General features: G+C 36.5%; 3 protein-coding genes across 3 annotated transcripts; 1 reads left to right on the top strand and 2 right to left on the bottom strand.

The window, feature by feature from the left end:
• Positions 1 to 2,743: 2,743 nt before the first annotated feature.
• On the bottom strand, positions 2,744 to 5,272 carry LOC132194046 (protein kintoun-like). The gene is made up of 6 exons (XM_059615101.1): positions 4,497 to 5,272; positions 3,737 to 3,965; positions 3,543 to 3,677; positions 3,425 to 3,487; positions 3,188 to 3,366; positions 2,744 to 3,086 (listed from the first exon to the last, which is right to left on the bottom strand). Exons 1-6 carry the CDS (start codon positions 5,150 to 5,152, stop codon positions 2,915 to 2,917), a joined length of 1,434 nt encoding a protein of 477 aa, XP_059471084.1. The 5' UTR covers positions 5,153 to 5,272; the 3' UTR covers positions 2,744 to 2,914.
• A 197-nt stretch (positions 5,273 to 5,469) lies between these two features.
• On the top strand, positions 5,470 to 6,807 carry LOC132194049 (small ribosomal subunit protein uS12). Its single transcript, XM_059615106.1, has 4 exons — positions 5,470 to 5,624; positions 5,862 to 6,021; positions 6,108 to 6,292; positions 6,533 to 6,807. The coding sequence occupies exons 1-4, from the start codon at positions 5,552 to 5,554 to the stop codon at positions 6,613 to 6,615; spliced, it is 501 nt and encodes a 166-aa protein (XP_059471089.1). The 5' UTR covers positions 5,470 to 5,551; the 3' UTR covers positions 6,616 to 6,807.
• A 5,561-nt stretch (positions 6,808 to 12,368) lies between these two features.
• Positions 12,369 to 12,815, bottom strand: LOC132194020 (homeobox protein ESX1-like). Its single transcript, XM_059615051.1, has one exon. The coding sequence runs from the start codon at positions 12,813 to 12,815 to the stop codon at positions 12,369 to 12,371; it is 447 nt and encodes a 148-aa protein (XP_059471034.1).
• Positions 12,816 to 15,411: the final 2,596 nt, after the last annotated feature.

The following is a 15,411-nucleotide window of genomic DNA, read 5'->3' as shown; positions in this document are numbered from 1 at the left end:
TGAATATGTTAAAGCTTTATATTACAATCAAATAATTTAAAGAAAAAATTAAATTAATTTAAAATCAATAATAAAACAAATTGGCATTTTATGCAATTATAGCTTCATTAAATTTTTGAATTTAAGTCAGTATCAATTTTCAAATTTCTAATCGTTTTTTTCCTTCCTTCTTCTCAAGCAATATTAATTATACAATAATTTTCATTGATTTAACAATCGACCATACCTTTTTGCATCAAATAATAATTCAAATTGAATTGTCTTTAAATACCTTTTTAATTTTTTCTACATGATTTATGAACAATATGAGCTGCTGAATTTGATTTGTAATTAAAGTTTTATATTGAGAACGTAATCTTGGGTCTTTTAATTGACAAGTGAGAAAATTAGGATTTGACAATCTATTAACCCAGAAAGCTCTTAATAACTTTTAGCGCGCAACGGAATTGGTGATCCGAGGGAGCAAAATATTTTTTGAGTGAGCAGACAATTATTGAAATTAGCATCTGTATTTGTATGAACTCAAGCAATTAGTAATGAGATGAGAATTCGTGACAAAACACGCACGCACACCTGCCAGCACAGAAGGAGATGCAAACAAATTCGCTCCAGTGTAATCATGCGGCGGAGTAAGTAGTGCATTTAAATGTACTTTTGTCACACACATTTTCTCAAGGCCAGACAAACTTGATAAGACTAAAAACTTTCAATAATTATTGCAACAGGATTAATTATAACTTTATAACTTATGATACATTTTTCCACATGAGTGACTTTTTAGTTATTTTTTCAAATACAAACTAAAATTGTACAAATTTCACCTGCTCCGATATATGAGACTGAAATTTGAAATTGCGAATAAATTACCATTTTCCCACGAGTTAATATTTCTTCCAGATTTTATTTCAGTTTAATAAATTTTAATTGTGTGAATCAGATGAATTATTTGATTAATTCGCGTTTGGCGGTAGCAATGAAAATTTATTTTCATTTTTTGTTTCTTTGTCTCAAGCTACATTATGTTTTAAGTCAAGTGTTTGGCTTTGATAAAAATTTAAACCAGAGATAACGAGTGATAAGGTGAGTTTCGCTGATATTATGAGAGCAAAGGTATTAATTGCGTCCTTTCAGCGCTTCCAAGAAAAAAGACATGTTACGTAAATTTAACCAAAATATATATGGAAAACTGAAAGAGAAGAACAGGTATAATTGAAAAATGGATTTGAATAAAATCATGTTCATTAATTATATATAAATAACAATTAAATTTCGCAATAAATTAATTTTGCTGAAATTTTACAATTCTAGTCCCATAGCAAAAGGATGTTACTGACATTCCTTTCCTTAAATAAAAATCCAAAAATTAAATCCCCACGATTTAATTTGACTTCAATGAAATCAAATTACATTTAAATCACGTTAACGTGAAAGGAATTTTTTTTCTATAAATTATAAGTTTTTAAATTTTGGAACCTGAAATTAATCAAAATAATAAAACTGTTTAAACAGCAACCTGCTGATTCTTAAATTAGACTAAAATAGTGTTCTAGATTTTTTTGTCGAACGCAAAACAAAGCCTTATATTTTTGCAGTCAGTTTTAAACGGTTAATTTTAAAATAATTATAAGCTTAATTAGATCATAAATGTCTCACGATTTTTATCACCCATAATGACGTATAAGATCAGATCAGATATAAAATTATATTTTTCATTTATACATAATTTAGTCCCAAGGTCCAATAAAGATCATTAAATGAAGTGGCGTCTCCTCTCAAGACACGTGCATTGTTTATATAATCGGCGTGAGCGACGACGAACAAAAATAACAGTCGAGTTAATTCGCAACACCACTTTTGTGCACATTCTATGGAACGCACTAAACAATCTCTCGGGGATAAACTGCAAAACGCAAATCAATCAGCGCGGCGGGAAATGGAATTTTCGCAGCCGTCTATTAAAAAAAAGCAGCACTGCCACTGTCGGGCGGAGATTTTGTGAAAAGCCAGAGTGATTGATGTCGGCGCCAGCGAAGCAGCGTTTTCGGCACTCGCAAATTACAGCAAACTGCACAGCACAAGAGACAAAATGAATACTGCGGGCAGGGCCGATTGTTCATTTGTCTGGCAGAGCTTTTATGCACACGACACACCAATTTTCCACACTGCTCTACACAGTCAAAAGCCAGCAGGATTAATTAGATTTTTAATTCAAGTGTGATTGACATTTTAGAGGGTTGGGAGGAAATTGAAATCACCAATTTTAAATACATTTCATCATTTAATTCCGCATAAGAATATAAACAATTACATGATAAGTTTTACTTTGTAAAGAGACAAACGCTTTTGCATAAGTAGAGTTTTGAACCTTAAAGTTTCTATTACAATACGGACAGTCCTTTTTACCAAAGTGCCTTTTTAACGAAGACTTTGTAACAACATTTTTGGAATATAATATTTATATATATATATAATTAATTTTCTTTAGTTTTTGTGTGTGAAACTATCAATAAGATTCAACCAATAAATGGCACGGAAAGGAGAAAAATAGGAAATTTGCTACTCGCACCAAATTTAGTTGCGTTCACGTGACAAGAAGGATACTTTGTTTCGATACAATACACAAAATGAAAGTTCCGGTCTTCCTTGACCTACGAATGTATTTTTTCAAAGTGCTATTCAGCTTAAAATTTTTGTTTCACAACAATTAACAATATTTTATCTCAAAAAGAACGAGTATATTGGGAAAAAAAACAGAACAGGGTTAAAATTGCCAAAAATGGCCAAGTGGCAGTTCGATAAGTTTTGAATAAGGTAAAAGGTTGGCAAAAATTATTCGGCAGAAGAAGGATTGTGCAAAAATACGGCTTGGGATTCTTAAAATGCAGTATCGGGAGTATCACTAGTGGGATCACATTTACATATCAATGTCAAACATCATATCCTGGCCCTCCTTCGGGGTGCCAGCTTCGGCCTCCGAGTTGACATCCTCGCTCTCCGAGGTTTGGCTTTTGCGCTGGGTCGCTTTCCTCTTGTTGCGAGCCTTGCGCTGGTTCTTTTTCCTCTGGCCCAAGATGCTCGAGTCAGCTCTGAAAATGATTTTAATCAGCCAAAATTTAAATTTATTACAGAATTCTTTCAAGCGTTCTAAAACTGAGAAAACCTTCTTATGATAAATCAAATTTAGTACCTAAACAGCTGCTTCGAGATGACATCACTGAAGGATACAGACTTTTTTACGGAGTTAACAGGATCAATTTCTCTGCTCGTCTCTTCATTCAGGTCACTCAGTTCGTAGCTCGCAGCCAAATCACCAGAAATTGAAAAGCTGCTCTTCAGTATGCCTTTGCAAGGACTGTGACACATGGACTGAAATATTTCAAATCAATTTAACTTCAGTTTAAAAATTTAAATGAAAATTCCTAACCCAATCATCACTGGATTCAGATATCGACCTGGTTTTTGCTGCCATAATTCGGAGCTGCCTCTTCTAAAGAAAAATAATATTAATTTTATGAATTTCCCGGGTCAAATTTTTAATTTACATTGATGTTTGCAAGTCTCTGTTGACTTCTCTCCTCTAAACTCTGATTGTCCAGCGTATCACTGGGTTCACTTTTCAGTTCTGTGTTGTTATTTTGACTTCTGCTGATAAAGAGCTCTTGTTCCTGGGTGACAACCTGGAAATGTAGAACGATGATTACAAAATGTGATTAATTTTTAAACAAAATTTAAATGCCTTTTCCTCGTCAGAGCCTCCACTGCTTCCAATGTCCATCATGTCAATTTTCTGCGAAACCTGGTCCTCGACGCTGGACACAGGCTGGTTGACCAGGAAGAAACCAGCTTTGGCAGCTTTGTTGACTGTTTTCAGTAATCGAAAGTTCAACTCGGGCCGACTCGTCTGCAGAAGGGGCTCTTCCTTCAAGCCTTGTACTTTGCTCGGCAAGTGCAAAACCAAAGAGTGACTGAAACAAAATGGGAAAAATGGTAAAAATTTTAAGTACAAGATGAAATAAAAATCTTTTAATTCTTTCGAAACTAGTTATAAATTATCTTTTAGAGATTAACAAAGTTAGAATAAAAAATTTAATTTGATTAGAAAAAAAATCATGATTAAATCACATAAAAGGTAAAAGCCAAGAACCATTCAACGTGAATAGCAGGTTTAAAAATAGTTTTCAGCTGCAAAATAATATGGCATGAATGTGTGTAAAACAAAACACTTTGATCGCAATGTTTGGCACGCTGAACTATAATATTATCTCACCAAGAAATGCTTGAAATAGCACGCAAAATAAATACTCAACAGAATTCATTTTTATGCATTTATGTAAAATAGCCAGTCATCAGTCTCTATTCAATTCAATGGGAAGTTAGTCCAAGACCCAATAAATTAAATAATATATTACTACATGAGCAAATCATTACTGATGCTTCAGAAAGATTAATTGATCGACAAAATTCCTTTTCCATTTAAATCTTTTAAAAAACCGCACCTTTTTAAATCAACCTCGAGGTACTCGCGGGTCAAGCTGTACTTGACCCGGTGCTCGGCAGGGTTGACAGGCAAAACGACGCTGACATTGGTGACCGTGGCCTCGTCGGTCATCTCGACTCGGGTGAAATCGCCAGACTCGGCGATCCTGAAGTCCTCGGGGTCGCCCTTGCACTGCAGCTTCGGGGTGGCCACTCGGTCCCTCTGCAGGGTCACGCCGAGGGCGGTTTGCGACGCGTTCAGGGCGGCCTGGTGCAGGTGGTGCCTGAAGAGGTCCGACTGCTCGGCCAGGGCGACGGCGCCCTGGCCGAAGGTGACGTCGACCACCAGGCAAGGTTGCTTCTTCAGGTCAACGTCCTGCCGCGGTTTGCTGACCGAGTGGGGCAGGAAGAGGGAGCCGCGCTTGGCCCTGGGCTCGAGCAGGCCCTGGGCCTCGGTGCAGATGTTGATCATCACCTTTTCCCGGCCCTGCGTCCACACCTTGAGCACGTACCGGCCCTCCGGCTCCACCAGAGCCGGGTTCGACGCCCGGGCCGCGGCCTCCGGGCAACTCGTTTCCGAGTTCATCAGCCAGTTTTTCAGATTTTCGCACGTCTCGCCGGTGCCCAGCTGCACTCGGCTGACGCGCACAGTTCGTAAAGTCGACGTTTGAGACATTTTTAATTCTTCAAGATGCGATTCAAGTGAAAAATCTTTAGCTGGGTGTACGTGACGGCGATTTGACCTTCTTTTTCTCTTCTGCCTGTTTCCAACTGCGAAGTTTTCCAGAAAGATTTCTCTTGTGTTAACCACTTGGACCAATCAGCGACGAGTATTCGCCGAAACCAAAGAGCTCTCGCGCGAGACTCCGCCCACGCTCAAAGTTTTCTTAAAAATTGCAAAATTATTCCATTCTTTGTTGAAAATCTGTGCACTCAACCTTAGATAACCAAACTTTTAATGAGAAAAATGTGTTTTAACCTGCATTTGGTGCATTTTCGTGTGAAAATTCCGCACAGAAAAACTCATTTTGAAATTTTCGCGCTGAAAATAAAGTCTAGGAGGTTCAACTCACGCATGCGCTCCTTGCAGCGTCCATTTTACTTTTTCGTCTTCACTGTCCGTCGCTTTCACACACGATACACGATGGGTAAGTTTTTGCCGAATTTCGCTGACATTTCTGCAATTATCCTCAAGTAGTTAATGAAAATTGAAATGAAAAAGGTGCCTGATTATTATTATTGAAAAAAATTTGCGGGCCAGCGTTTAAATGACGATTGTTTTCGGTGAAATGTTTGTCGGCACACGGGCCACGTGGATTGACAGCCAAACGCAGACAATGTGGTTCGGATTTTCTACTTTAATTATAATATTTGTCTCGTTTCAGGCAAACCCAGAGGCTTGCGTACGGCGAGAAAGCACGTGAATCACCGCAGGGACCAGAGATGGGCCGACAAGGACTACAAAAAGGCCCACCTGGGAACAAGGTGGAAGGCCAACCCCTTTGGCGGTGCGTCGCACGCCAAGGGGATCGTTTTGGAAAAAGTGTAAGCTTAAATTATTATTAGTTTAATTGTTTTAATCCAAATTTTACACTTTGATCGGATTTTATAGATTTTGCTATTAATTTCAGTGGCGTCGAGGCGAAGCAGCCAAACAGTGCCATCCGCAAGTGCGTGAGAGTGCAGCTGATTAAGAACGGCAAGAAAATCACAGCCTTCGTGCCCAGGGACGGCTGCTTGAACTACATCGAGGAAAACGATGAAGTCTTGGTGGCAGGATTCGGTAGAAAAGGACACGCCGTCGGTGACATTCCCGGTAATTTTTTTTTCAATCAAAATAATTTATTAAACAATGTACACAGAAATTAAATTCATATCGGTATTAAATTATTTTTAATTGAAAAATTAACAGAAAATGCAATTTTTTATTTTTGCACTAAATTCTTTATAAGATAGTTCAGTAACTGAATTCTCTTGCAGTGAAAGTTACTCGACATTTTATTATTTGTCAAATTGTTTCAATTTACTATTATTATTTGTGTTTATATTTTTCCAGGCGTCCGTTTTAAGGTCGTCAAGGTCGCCAACGTTTCTCTCCTAGCCCTGTACAAGGAGAAGAAGGAGCGTCCCAGGTCATAAGCATTTCCACCTGTTTGGTGTCACGAGAGGTGCCTCCGACTCGCCTGCCCAACTTCCAGCTTCACCCGCTCCCTCGACTGAGTCTTCAGACCCTCTCGTGGCTGGTTATTTTCATTCCATTTCTTTTCCACAAATGTAATAGTACATTCCGATTTTTCTGACATTCCTTAATAAACTTTTTGAGCTGGACAAGCTGGAAATTTTACTACATGATTACTGCCCACTAGAATGTGTAAAAAGTTGAAATTAATTCCTTCAAATTTAATAGGAAATAGGTTTTTTACTTGAAATCTTAATTTTTGGTTGATTTATAGAATTTAAAAAAGGTGCTATTTAATTTTTGATAACTTATTTGCATAATTTGATCGTAGATTGGTGAAATTTTACAGTTTTACACTTATCAAGCTGATTTTGAGTTCTAATTCATTAGAGTTATTTTTTTTTTAAATTTACCGAAATTTTGAAATACACCTAATTATGTCTACCTGCAAAATAAATGACAACTTTGAATTATTTCTATTGAATCTGATAGTCATAGGATGAAAATTTTTGATTAAATCGATTAAATATTATTATGAAAATATTTTTTAGTATCTGTATAAAAGTTGTTGTTGTGGAACCTTTTTGCACGCAAGGTCATTATTTTGTGATGAAATTTTCTAGTACATTTTTTTTTGGCTTAAAAATTTTCTCACGATTTTCTTGAGACAAAATTTCTCAAATAAATAAGATGAACAAAAAATTAATCGAACAAATGAAAATTCGCCTGGCCGCAATATAAATTATTATAATCAATACTTTTCGATAGCTGGCATGATTTCATAAAACAATTTTAATCAATTTTATTTTATTATTAGTTTCACCATTCTTTTGTTTGTTTTATGAATCAAAACAAAGAACATAATAATTTTTATGTAGAAAATAAATAAAGTTAGGAAATAGTTCAGCTTCAAAGAATAAAAATACATTTTATGTAATTATGAATTGACAAAATATCTAAAATGATATCTAAACTAAAATGTTATTTAAGTTGTTTAAAAATCAATTTATGGTCTTGACGATTCTTGAATGACAACTCGGATCAAGATAATATTTGAAAAATGATCCAGTTTGTAGATCTGAGATATTCGTAGAATGACTTTTCGTCCCTGACACGATCCACATATTTATTAAATGAAAGAACATTTACTTTTGCCGGCGGTCGTAAATTCATAAATTGAGGCAAAGTGGTCGATGAGGCGCGCGGAAGTGACCGGAATCGTTTCCTTGCCGGACCGGAATTGGCTCGTGTAAGTGATTGGGTCGCTGGACCTTGGCAACATCATTTTTAGCGCAGAATGCCGCTTTTTGAAAGTATAGACTGAACAGATTCTGGTCGATGGAGCGAGAGCAGGAGACCTTCGGGCGTCGTTTACTGGGTCTAATTAGTGAACGGTGCGGGCGTTTGCTCTCCTCAAGTTCACCGCTGTTTTTGTTGGTCGTCGCGCGCCGTGATCATTCATTTTATATGGTTGACCCAACTCTCGATAATAAATTATCTTTTCTTCTAGGCTGTGATCAAATAACAAACTGGCTTTAACAGTTTAATATCCATATTGTTCAATTTGATTACAATGTAAAATGCTTTGAAAATAGGGAAATTCATTTTTCTTCACAAAACAGAAATGAGAGATGCATAGCATAATTTTTCGGAGTGCAGTGCACCACGGGCGTGCACCTTGAAATTGCACCCCGGGGCAGCACCCTCGGAGTGCACCACGGGCGTGCACCTGGTGCCAAAAGAATTTTCTTTTTGAATAAGGATGTACAAATGGTTGATAAATTAAAGAGATTTATGATTAGATTATTATTTAAAAAGATTGAAAACGTCTGTTTTTGCTTGTGGCATTAATTATGGTTAGGAAAAAAAGACAAACATTGTTGGACTTTTTGGTGAAAATTTGTTTTTACCGAACAAATGACAGTTTATTTTAGGCTCGAATTTAGTTAAAAAGTCACAAGAAGCGAGCAAAATTTTTGATTTAAATTTAATTGAAGGGAAATATTATTTTTTATTTAAATCTAAAATATAAAAAAAAATGGGAAATTAACAAAGTCACTTAATTTTATGTTTTTAGCAAACATTTTTGTGAAGTTGGCAATGAGAAATTGTTTTACATAATATTGTAGAAAACGTGAATTTAGCAAAATTAAAATCCCGCCAAACAATTAGGTCTGTCTGTTATAAAGAATCTTAAAAATAATCATATAAATATAAAAATCTGAATAGGCTACTTTAATGATAAATAATTTTGAAAAGCAAAATTTCTGAGCCTTCATCATGTAATTTCAATTATAAAAAACATACAAATATTGATATTTCAAGCAAATTATTTCTTTCAATTAATAGAAGTGGATCCAATGGTGTTGCAAAAGAAGAATCAAGATGATTTTATGTTTAAATGAGCTACAAAAATAAAAAAATTCAAATGGCACAAAAATTCATTCCGTCACTAGTTAATAAATGATCATGAACAAAAATTGCTGTTAGATAAAAATACTGTTACTGAAAAGATGTGGAAATTATTTGTCTCTAAAATTTAATGCCGCCAGTTCTCACATATTGCCGATTTTTTCATGTAGGAGGTTATTTAATATGTAGGTCTTGAATTTGCATATGCCAACTTTTAATTACACGCGTTTTTCTTCTTAACTGTAAAATTAACAAGAAACCTGTCTGACATAATATCAAATGGGTAAAATATTTGTTTATATTGCATTTTTTTAACGATTTTTTTTCTTTTGGCAACTTTTTAGGACCGGTTTGCGGAATTTGGATGGGATGAATCTCTAGTTAGATGGGTTAGTGAGAAGCAGATTGAACTAGGGTCGTCTCACTATCGCAGCCGCCGCGCCGAAGAGCACATTGGACTGACAGAATCGTTTTTGCAATGAAGGCGCTTTTTGCGGTTCTTGTCCTAATTGCACTTGCAGATGCGACTCCTCTGCGGGTGCTTCAGCATGGAGTCTTTGTACCTTTGCTGGCAGGCAAGTTTCCACTTTTAATTTCTTCTTTTTCGTTATTAAAACTTTTTACAAAAAAAAATCAGTGCCAAGAAATCGGAAATTTTTTAACGAGGTTGGGTTTAGCTTCTTTTTTATAAAATATTTCAAATTATTTGAAAATTAAATTGTTTCATTAGAATAGCATTTACGAGGCAAAGCGTGTGTCAAGTAGTTTCTGACTTCCGAGAGTACCGAGTGCAAAAGTATAAAAGAGCTTATTTTTTGTATCTCATCAACTTTAATTATATTTTTATGAATTAATAATGTTCTTGCAGCGAAGAATATTAAATTTATGTAGTATTTTCGTACAATTTGAAGTCTCACAAAAAATTCATTCAACTTTGTGTATTGCTTTGAATTAAAAATTAAAAAAAAAAGATTAAACGGTTCTTTGCCCTTTACGCGGTTTGCCGATTTCATCTCGTTTGATCTCATCTTTCTGATAAAAAATTCAAGTTTTTTTCTATGAAACTAGAAGTCTAGCTAGCAGCGTTTTTTGTTCAGAATAAGCTGTCTAGCAAGTATGCCATGTACTCGATCTTGTAGCAGACAACTTTTTCGTAACCGTTAAACTAGCTGCCTGAGCAAGGTCTGAACTGGTCTAACGTTCAAAGATTGGTTATTTTTTTTCAATTTGCTCTCAAATGAATGAACTCTGGCAATATATAGTTTTGCCAATTATATCATGCTGATTCAAATTAAAACTAAAAATTACTAAATTTTTTTATTTTTTTAAAATCAGTGCCTTTAAAAATCTTGATTATTGTATAGTTTAATTAATATAGATTTAATACTTTGTAAACAAGATTTTTTTCTTTTTTTTGCTCAAAACCTACTGGGAATTTTTCAACATAAGTCGAAGACTAATTTTTTTATTAGTCTAGGCGTTTATCACTTAATTTATGAAATATATAATTAATCTGAATGACTTAAACAGAAACCTTACTGTTCGTCAAACTCTATATTTGCGTGCCTTTTTTAGGGTATTGTAATTAAAATTTATCTTTTAATTAAAGTTTTATTTATTTTTGTGTGCCAGATTTCGAAATAGAAGAAGCTGCGGAGGCTGAAAACCCTGAGGGAAGGGACGGCGGCTTTGGTCCAGCACCTGAGGGTCGCGGCCTGTTGCATTATTTGTACAATTTGTGGCGACAACAGGCGTATCAGCAGCAGATGGCAAATTACTACGGAGCCAACAATTATTACCCGCCAAACAACAACGGTTGGTACAACAACTATTACGGGAACAACAACAACAACGGCGTCATCCCTGCCAGCTCCAACCCTTACGATATCACCACTTGGCATTTTCATTTCGACGATGAAAACGGAACCACGATCAGCGCCACGACCCCCGAACAACTTTCTCAGGCGCTTCAGGCGATTGGAATTGTCTCGAGCGGCAGCGATGGCAACTGGGGCATAAATAATCAAGTTCCGTTCGGCAACAATAACGGGGGCAGCTCAAATCTTGACAATTTTTCCGGAAACAATAATGGCGGGAATAACAATGGAAACTTTCAGAATAATAATCAAAATAATAATGGAAACGGCGGAAGCAATAATTCAGGTAATCAGGGAAATAACTTTGGAACTAATAATGGGCAAAATTCCCAAAACGGCGGCACGAACGGGGCAGGTAACAATAATAATTCTGGGCAAAACGGTAACGGTCAAAATAATCAAGACCAGCAGAATAATAATGTTGAGAGTGCAAACCAAGAAATTGTTGAGGGAAGTAATAATTCCGTTGATCAAGCAAATAATGAACAAAATTTGGAAAACGGCAACAATAATAATGAAAATCCGCTGGATAATAATTTTGATGAAAATAATCAAAACTTGGAAAGTGAGCAGAGTGGTGGAAATCCAGAAAATAATGAGAATACCAGCGAAGGAATTAATAATCTAGAAAACAATAGTACAGAAACAAGTGAGGCAGGCGCGAATGAAAATGAAAGCGATTTTTCAACTGATTGTGAGGGCAGCAATGAAAGTAGCTCAGTTATTAGCACTGAAAATAATTTGCAAAGCACAAGCGAGAGACCTGAGGAAGGGCAGGGTGAAAATAATAACGACGTAGCTTCGGAAAACAATGAACCTGTTGGCGCCGAAGAGAATTCTGTGAATAATGAAAATGCAACGAGCGAAGGCACGAGTGAGGAGGAAATTAGCGAGACGAGCGAGCAAACTGAAACCGGAGGTGAAAGCAATGAAAATTCGAATGTAAATGAAAACGAAAGCACAGAAAAAGAAAATATTGCAATTGTCACCGAAAATCCTGCAAATCCGCCGGGAATTGAAAATAGCGAAAATAGTACAGAGGCTGCAGAAAACATTCCTATTGAAACGGCAACTGAAAATGTCGATGGCAATCAAGAAGAATTAGAAGCAGAAAATAGCACTGGTATATTTTCAGGTGGGGAAAACGAAATTGAAGCGAGTACGGAAAATTCAGAACTTATCGCAGCAACCGAGGGGGAAGATAGTTTTGAAGTTGAGGGGGTTACTCAGGGTAGTTCCAACGACGGAGAGGAGGAAACCACAGAACCCCTTTTTAACCACGCATTTTTCAGAACCTTAATCGGCGCCAATTTCAGGCAACAAGGAAAGAAAAAACCTGCTGGAAACAATTACGACGTTTCCAATGTTAATAATAATTTGAATAATAATATTCAAGGAACTGCAAGTGATGTTTCTGCACTCAATCATTTGCCACCGGTAGGAGAATTGGGGGCAACGGGAGTCGCGGGCGTCACGGGATTCACAGGAGGAATCGGAGTTACGGGAGCGACTGGTTTTTTGGGCGGGACGGGAATTACCGGAGGAACGGGAGGCACCGGATTCACCGGAGGAACCGGAGCGACCGGAATCACCGGCGACACCGGGAACAAGGGCAGCCAAGGGGCGACCGGCCCGACGGGGTTGACGGGCTTCACAGGGGCGACCGGGGTGAGCGGCAGTTCCGGGGCGCTCGGGACAAATGGTATTACGGGAGGCGTGGGCACGACCGGCGCGACGGGAGCGACAGGCGGCACCGGACTTACAGGGACGACGGGCGCGACGGGCGTCACCGCCGGTTTGGGGGGCGTCGGGGTCAACGGCGTGGTCGGCACCCAAGGGGTGACGGGGGCGACGGGCGCCACTGGCGTCATGGGCTTCACACCAGGAACTCAAGCCAATTATTGGAATAGGGGCAATAATAACAATAACAATAATTACAACAACATTTATCCCACCAGTAATAACAATTTGAATAGTTACTGGAACAACAACAATTATTGGAACAACAACAATAATAACTATTGGAACAACAATAACAACAATTGGAATAACAATAACTGGAACAACAATAATAACAATAATTGGAACAACAACAATAACTATTGGAACAATAATAATAATAATTGGAACAATAACAACAATAATTGGAACAATAATAACAATTATTGGAACGATTACTGGAATTATTGGAATTATTGGAATGCAAATCGGGGTGCGGGCGTTGTTGGCTCCGCAGGCAGCGCGGGTGCGGCCGGAAGTGCGGGTTCTGTGGGAAGTGTGGGGGTTTCATATGGTAATCAATAATTAAAGATTGAAAATCTAGCTGTTGTTGCAACGTGTTTTTCTATTATTTGATAATTTATTGTACATTTTGGGGGACGCGTTTTGGGTTTTGTGTTTTTATTGTCAATCAAGAAACTCTCTCAGGTTTGTAACAAGTGCGAGATAATTTTATTTGTAATTTACCTGAAATTTAATTGTTTGACAATAAAATGTGGTGATTGAAATCTTGAGATTATTTTATAAGACCCAATAATTTTAAATGCAATAATTGTTAATTTTTATTATGATTATAAATTCGAGCTTATGTTTTCAACTTATTTTCTTTTCAAAACGCGATGTCTTTAATGGCAAAATTCACATGAGGTTAAAAAAGTTTTGGGCATATTAATGCAAAACAGAAGCACAAAAAATTTTGTAAAGATTAAATTTCTAATTAAATTTGTTCTCTCTGCAAATTAAATAAAAATGCAGCTACTTAATCTACAGCTTTGACTTAAATGAAGATTATGAAGCGTATGGTAAAAATTTTTAATTAGCGATGTATTATTTTTATTGCTTCGGTTGCGATTTATGGTCACCAAAAACTGCCCGAAACGACTAAAAAACTAAAGCCCACACCTTAGCGTGATGAATGAACAATGAATTCACTTACAATTAGTCTTGATTTTATCTGTCACAGACGTCTTGAAAAAACCACGCAATTTTCAATCGAGGTCTTCAGCTTTTTCACACAAAATAAAAGGCAGCGTAAGGTCAGTGCGTGCTATTTTTGGCGCTTGTGTGACAATTGTTTATTTTGTGAACAAAAAGACAAGATTTTAATCATTCACGCGTAATTTAATTTGCAAAAAAAAATGTATATTATAATGAAATTCCAATTCCAGTCTGATTACTGGAGCGACCTTTAGAATAAATGAAAGGAGAGAGATTTTATTTTTCTGCATCATCTGTATTTGTGCCAAAGGCGAAGTGCGCTGCAACAACAACAGGATGCAGGATATGTGGCGAGCCGACAGAGGAAAGAGAGGTTTTGTAAGTGAAATAATCATTTTATTTTGGGCACGTATCAATTTACTTTAAGTCGTGCGCATCGTGAGATAACAAAATTATCACGCGTCAAGAAAAACATAATAAAAGCGATAGGATTTTATTTTTGGCCTCGAATTAGGCTGCATTTTTATCATTTCCGATGGGAAATGATTGTAGTTCGCGGGCCAGAGTGAGAGGATGAGTGCTGAGGCCTTGTGAATGGAAGCTGCTGACAATAAAGAGTTGGTGGAAAAATTCAAAGCGCGAACCTTCGGCAAAGAGTAAATTCGCACTCCCTTGAGCTGGATAAAATGTGGAGTTGTTAATTCTCTCGCGCAGGATAAGAATTGGACAAACATGACCGTGTGTTTGTTGCAGGTGCTGAGAAAAAAAACTCTCTGTGCACCTTGCGAGTTCAACAAAACAAGCAATTCACTCTCGCTCCGTGTGAAAAGATAACGAGGTAATTAGTTTGAATTAATGAAATTGACAACGGTTGTGCTCTGCTCTGCAGGGATAATTTGCACTGTTTATTGTGTGCAGAAGCTAGGCGTGCAAATTGCTTTATTACCTCTCGACAATTAGGAAGCAAGCACGGCGCATAAAATAAAATATACATTTACCGGTTAAATACAAATTTTTTTATTATCTTTTTTTTTACCAGAGCTGCACGAGCAAAATATTGATGAGTGGTTTGTGTATTTAATAATAAATTTTTCGTGAAAAGAAAAATTAAAATTTGATGACAATACAAATTGATTAGGTAACAATTTTGGTCCGAGAAGAACTAGAATTTTGATATAAAAACGATAATTTTCAACAAATCGGGTCAACGAAAATAAAAAGGATTTGTATTTTAAACGATATATTTGTAGGGAATTATGAAGCAAAATTATTTTGTTAATTCAGGGCAGGATGTTTTAATAGAAAAATTATTTCCAATACATTTCCTTCAAATATTTTGTGATTTGTGTCGTTTTGGTTTCATTTGTGGTTGCCATAATACGAAGAAAATAACTCAATGCAAGAAAATTATATTTATTTCTTTATGAAATCTTTGAATTGACGTAACTAAATCAATATCCAATGTGCCAAGGAAGTCTTTCAATAGAATTTCCAAAAATCCGAACCTGAAAAGTGCTGAAGATAAATCGA

This window comes from Neocloeon triangulifer, unplaced genomic scaffold, assembly GCF_031216515.1.
Source record: "Neocloeon triangulifer isolate White Clay Creek 2 clone unplaced genomic scaffold, ASM3121651v1 ptg000005l, whole genome shotgun sequence".
In the NCBI taxonomy this organism is placed as follows: Eukaryota; Metazoa; Arthropoda; class Insecta; order Ephemeroptera; family Baetidae; genus Neocloeon; species Neocloeon triangulifer.
This window is presented reverse-complemented; position numbering and strand designations above follow the sequence as displayed.